Below are 6,153 nucleotides of genomic sequence, written 5' to 3'. Positions count from 1 at the left end.
CTGCATGGGAAACTTGAAACCACGTTAACATAATAAATTTTAAAAATTTAGAAAAAGGTGGCCTTGATACCCAATGTGTTCAAAGACTGCCCAGCTACTGCCTCCAGCTGGCAGGGAGCAGAGGCAGCTCTGGGAGGAATCTTCCCTGGGCATCTGGAACCAGGAGGGATCTGAAACAGTTGAGCTAAACTCCTGGGGAAGAATCTTAGCTGAGGAAGGAGCGGGACAACTCCCTAAGCAGGCAGGATTCTACGGCAGAGCCAGACCACTTAGCCCAGGGGTCTCAAACTCGCGGCCCGCCGAACAATTTTGTGTGGCCCGCAGACTAATCCACGAAGTTCAAAATATTTTGGATAAAATTAAGTAAGCCTAGGGGCCTACTTGTATTTTTCATTTCTCTAGCATCCTAGCTAGATATTAGCTTACTTAACAGCAGTTGTGATGCGAACTACAGTTTCTGGTCGTTTTGTGACACTGAGTAAACTGCATGTACGATTGTGCTTGTTGTACTGATTTTTTTTTTTCAACTGCAGTGAGAAAAGTGCTGCGTAACAGTTGCCTTTTGTAGACCTAGTGCGGCCCGCCGAATGGCTGTGATCTTGCTCTGCGGCCCACGTGCTGAGTTGAGTTTGAGACCCCTGACTTAGCCTCTTCAGCACGCACATTGTTCAAACAATCTGTCTCCAGCTCATTAGCCAGACAGCAAATAAACTTACCAACACCAGTACACTGTGCCAAGGACTGAGCCCCACTGAGGCTGAGCAGTTTCCTACACAGTTCACTCTCTCGAGGCCTCAGTGTGTCACCGTCTTTTCCATGCTAAATTTAGTTTTATTTCCCTTCCCCTATTTACTTTCAGAAGACATTACAGGGTCACAGGGAGAAAGGATGTGCACTAAATTTCACTTACTGGATCATGGAACTTTAAAGTTGTGAGGGAAGGACTTCCTGTAAAGGGTCTTATTCTTCTTAAATATAAGCCATATAGTTTCTGTTGCAACACTCAACTCTGCCATTATGGCACATAAAATGTAAACTGGTAGGTGTAATTCATAAAAACTTTAACACAGGTAGCAGACTACATTTGTCCCCAAGGGACTAAATTTTGTTAACCCCTATCCCAGGGAAGTCAGGGCCTTGGAGTTCTAATATAATATGACCAAGTTGTCATTATAGGCATGCCCATGAAAAGTAATCCCAACTAACAACCTGAGGAGCACATCTGTATAGAGTGCTGGGCCTGACTGGCTTCCACGGGACAGGTGCAGCAAAGCACAATTCCTGCACCCCCTATGAAGCCTAACCTGGGAATAGGGACTATAGGCAGAAAGCATCTGTCAGAAGCCTGGGCTGACAGCACCAGGCAAAGAAACTGAAGTAAGTTCAGGGGCAGAATACCTGTCACATTTACCTTTCTCCTCAGAAATATCACCTCATTCTCACTTTAAAGGCATTGAGAATTATAAGCCTTATATGTTAAGATTTTTACCGCCTAACCAGGCAGTGGTGCAGTAGATAGAGCATCAGACTGGGATGTGGAAGACTCAGGTTTGAGACCCTGAGGTCACTAGCTTGAGCACCAGCAACCTGGTTTGAGCAATGCTCACCAGCTTGAGCTCACCAAGGTCGCTGGCTCAAGCAAGGGTCACACAGTCTGCTATAGCCCCCCAGTCAAGGCAAGATGAGAAAGCAATCAATGAGAACCTAAGGTACCGCAACAAAGAATTGATGCTTCTCATCTCCCTTCCTGTCTGTCCCTATCTATCCCACTTTCTGACTGCCTCTGTCACCAAGAAAAAAAAAAGATTTTTACCAATAATCAAAACTTTCAACTTTCAACCAAGTTTCATTATTAAACACACACACACACATACACACACACACACACACAATTTTAGTGCCAGGGACTTAATACATTTTATATCAAATGTAACATGTATTTTTTAACAAACACATTTTCTGCCTAACAGAAACGGAGCCATGGCCACATTAAAAAAAGACTTAGAATTCTGATGTCCCTGTGCTAATCTGGTTGCATGTGATGCTATCCTTGCCAGAGTTCACTTAGTTATTAGCACTCATAATCCATAACCTTGATTTTACCAAAACAACGAATTAAAACTCACACACACATCTGTGTGCCTTTATAATCCTAAAATATGTCATTAACATTCAAAACATTTTATGAAGGACAAAAAAAATAAGTCTTATTTCAGTGCATCCATGGTTCTTAGCCTCTCATTGGGAAGCCTCAAGATGTCCTTGAATAAGATCCTGAACACGGGATAGAATAATTTCATTAGAACTGCTGCAATCTTCTGGACCATATGGTGGCTCTATAGTCAGGACCCCTGCCACACAGAGTGTCCTTGGTGAATCTCCCTGTTCAGTGACAGGGATGTAGTTCTTCTCGAGCCATTTCTTTAGGCTGTTCTTTTTCTTTTCCAAGTCCTCAGGGTTGTATGCCTTGCAGTCTCCAGATGTGAACAAATGCATCAGCTTCTCTTTCACCCTATGGTCCTCTTCATTCACAATGTCAACCGTCTGCACAGCATGTCCCATAATTCCGGTCACATGCATGCTGCCATCTTCAAGGAAGTTCACAAGGACAATACTTTGGAGAAAAAGTAAGTTCAGAGCATATTTGCAAAAGAAAAACCTAAAGGTCCATAAAACTATGGAAGAAGGTCCATAAAACTAAGGAAAAAGGTCCATAAAACTATGGACGAAGCAATGAAATGAGGGAGTCATTGTGGGAGTCAGTAAAAGGATTACTTAAAGAGTTATGAGTGACTTAAATGTGTATTGAAAAGAAGAAAGGTCCTGACTGTGTTTCTCAGCTGGCTGGACTATCATCCTGATATACTAACGTCTAGCTTGATCCCCAGTCATGGTATATAAAAGAATTAACCAATGAATGCATAAATAAGTGAAACGACAAGTCGGCGTTTCTATCTCTATCTCTCTCTTTCCTCTCTCTAAAATTAATAAATAAAAATTTTTAAAAAAGGAAGAGAGGGTACACATTTTACTTTCAGAGTTAAAAAACCAACCCAATTAACTCTCCTTCAAACTGGGCCAAAGAAAAATTACAAAGAACAAAATTAATAAAATAGAAAACAAGAGTCAATAAAAGGATCAAAGCCAAAAGTTGGTTCTTTGAAAAAAATTCACAAAACTCAGCAAGATTACTTTTGAAAAAAGTAACCCAAGCCTGACCTGTGGTGGCGCAGTGGATAAAGCGTCGACCTGGAAATGCTGAGGTTGCCGGTTCGAAACCCTGGGCTTGCCTGGTCAAGGCACATATGGGAGTTGATGCTTCTAGCTCCTCCCCCCTTCTCTCTCTCTGTCTCTCCCTCTCCTCTCTAAAATGAATAATAAAAATTTTTTAAAAAAGAAAAAAGTAACCCAAGACACATACAAATAAAATTAGAAATAAGGAAGTATAAAATATTAAGAGCAAATTTATGCAAATAATTTTGAACTTAGGAAACCCTGGAAAATATAAGTTTCTTCTAATGATGAAAAAAAGAAAAGAGTATAAATAATCCTATGATCTTTACATAAAAACTTAATAACTAGATTAAAAACTTCCCATGGGAGAAAAAAGACCTAAGAAATTCTATAAAACTTTACCAGAATTCTATAAAAATTTACCAGAAAATTCTATAAAACTTTCAAGCATCAAACATTTCTAATGTAACTAAATTCTTCTAGAGACTATTAAAGGAGACTACGCCTTAACATGTTTAATGAGGCTAATATAACCTTGATACCAAAAGCAGAGGTCAGAATTAAAAAATAAAAGTATAAGCTAATCTCAAACACAAATGTAAAAATTCTAAATAAAATATGATATATGATGTGATGTGAAGGGAATTTCACTTCTATAGTACTCTTCCCTAAAACCAAGTCTACTAATGAGATCACACTCACACACACACAAATTGAGAAACGGTCTACAAAATACCTCACCAGTTCTCTTCAAATAAGTCAAGGTTATGAAAAACAAGGTAAGATTAAAAAACTGTCAAAGATTGGAGGAGACTAAGGAGACATAATTGAATGTAATGTGGGATCCCAGATTGGATCCTGGAACCAAAACAAAACCAAAACAAAACAAGCTCATTAGTGGAAAAACTAGTAAAATAGAAATGATTACAGTTTAGTTAACGTAAGTTTTAGTTTTCACAAATGCACCATGCCTATGTAAGATGCTAACATTAGGGGGAACTGGGTACATGGGTATTCTCTGTACCTTGTTTACAATTCTTCTGTAATCCAAAACCATTCCAAAATAAAAAGTGTGTGTGTATATGTATCACCACCTTAAAAGTAGTCTTGCAAAAGGTAAATCTGCCCCCAATTAAACCTTGAGATCTGAAAACTAGTTTATAGGAAATATAGAGGATAAAAGAACATGTTAAGCAACATGAAACTGCAAGAAGCTCAATCCAGAATGTATTCAATTCTATCAAATTGCTGTTTCTTGAATAAATGAGGAATACGGAAAATTAAAAAGGGATACCGCAAAATTATACATTAAGATACTTAAAAGACATATCAACCAAATTGATAAATCAATATAAAAAGATATTTTTGAGACAGCCAGGTGAATCTGAACTCAGACTAGGATTTAGCTAATATTTAAATTATTATTACTGTTGTTAGGTGTTATAATATTGAGCTTACATTAATTTAGAGTACCTATCTACTAAGAGATATAGTGAAGTATTTATGAACAAAATTATATGCCTGCGTATGGCTTTATAAAATACGTGGGAGGCGTAAGGTTAGTGTTTGTTTTACCATTCTCTTTTCATTTGTATATGTTTGAAATTTCCCAACCAAATATAGTAGGAAATATCTCATGTCTACCAACCTGGCTGGTTTGACGAGGTAATCCATAGTTAAAGCCGTACATACATTCAAAGGCAATAAAATTCTTACATAGGAATAATTAGCCTTTCGTTATCGCTTTCTGAGTTTGACTATAATATACAGGCAGCACAATGGGGTGTCATGATTTCAGGGAAGTAGGATCCAAACTCACCTGGCAGAGACTGGGTCCGTGGTTAAAACCCATCCTTTATACTCCTTCTCACCCGCTGTCACTCTGACCTCCTTGTAAGTGTAATCTTGCCATTCTAAGGGACCTTTCTTCATCCACTCATTCATAGCTGCCATCTGGCTAGATCTAAGACCACCACCAGTTCGGGTTAATTATATACGTTGCACCCAAGCAAATGTCTTACCCCTAATCTCCACCCTAGAGGTAAAGAATATCTGTGACTTGCCTCAAGTTCCATATCGGAAAACTAGTTAATACAGTATTTCCTATTCCTATTGAAAGCTAAGGGCCCACCGCATCCCCGCTGGGCCTCGTCTGCGGTAACTCATCCGGCACTCCTCCTCCACCCCAATCCCGTTCCCGATAGCCGGCACACTGGCTTTGAACTCCGGTCTGCAGATGCTCAAACCCTTAAACTCTGCTCTCCTTCGACCAAATGATCTCACTCCACAGCACTTTTAGCCCCAAACTGAAAAAGTTAACTCGGATATCCACCGTCCCGCTCTTTGGCGGTATCCGAAGCATTCTCCAGAAAGGGGCCCGGCCTCCGGATTTGTCACAATCTCCTCTGGATGACGCATAGCGAGGCAGCAGCTAAGGATCTAGAGCTCAGATTTCTTGATCTACCCTGCAGGAGCATCGTACTTTTTGGGTCGTAGTCAAACAAGATGGAAATTAACGTTTAATCCTCATAAACGAGCAAAATATCAGTTATTGCTGTTTTAGCAAGCGGCCCCAGGAACTACGTTGGGAAGGAAGGCGTCTTTTCTAGAGCAGAGCGGACTGGGTCCAGCATGCTTTGCGTCGTGATGTCACTTCCTCACCCCAGAAGTCACTGTTTTGTAGTCCTGGGCTTAGCCAAACCTAGAGGATGGCGGGTTCTGGAGAGTTAAAGGCGGGCTGCAGGTTGTGGGCAGGGGCTGAGATTTTTTTTATTTTATTTTATTTATTTCTTCCGTGTGTGTGTGTGTGTGTGTGTGTGTGTGTGAGAGAGAGAGAGAGAGAGAGAGAGAGACAGAAAGACAGAGACAGAGTTAGAGAGAGGGATACATAGGGACAGACAGACCTGAAGAGAGAGAGAT

At 40.2% G+C, this 6,153-nt stretch overlaps 1 protein-coding gene across 2 annotated transcripts; it reads right to left on the bottom strand.

Moving 5' to 3' along the window:
* Positions 1-1,858: 1,858 nt before the first annotated feature.
* Positions 1,859-5,836, bottom strand: LOC136330320 (gem-associated protein 6). Of its 2 annotated transcripts, none has more exons than XM_066266955.1 (3): positions 5,567-5,836; positions 5,054-5,197; positions 1,859-2,614 (listed from the first exon to the last, which is right to left on the bottom strand). In XM_066266955.1, the coding sequence occupies exons 1-3, from the start codon at positions 5,650-5,652 to the stop codon at positions 2,239-2,241; spliced, it is 606 nt and encodes a 201-aa protein (XP_066123052.1). In that variant the 5' UTR covers positions 5,653-5,836; the 3' UTR covers positions 1,859-2,238. The 2 variants fall into 2 exon arrangements, with proteins under 2 accessions (XP_066123052.1, XP_066123053.1); XM_066266956.1 differs by having other exon boundaries at positions 5,717-5,834.
* Between the last annotated feature and the right edge of the window lie 317 nt (positions 5,837-6,153).

This window comes from Saccopteryx bilineata, chromosome 3 (genome assembly GCF_036850765.1).
Source record: "Saccopteryx bilineata isolate mSacBil1 chromosome 3, mSacBil1_pri_phased_curated, whole genome shotgun sequence".
Lineage (NCBI taxonomy): Eukaryota > Metazoa > Chordata > Mammalia > Chiroptera > Emballonuridae > Saccopteryx > Saccopteryx bilineata.
The sequence above is the reverse complement of the archived record's forward strand: the minus strand, read 5'-3'. Positions and strand labels throughout refer to the sequence as shown.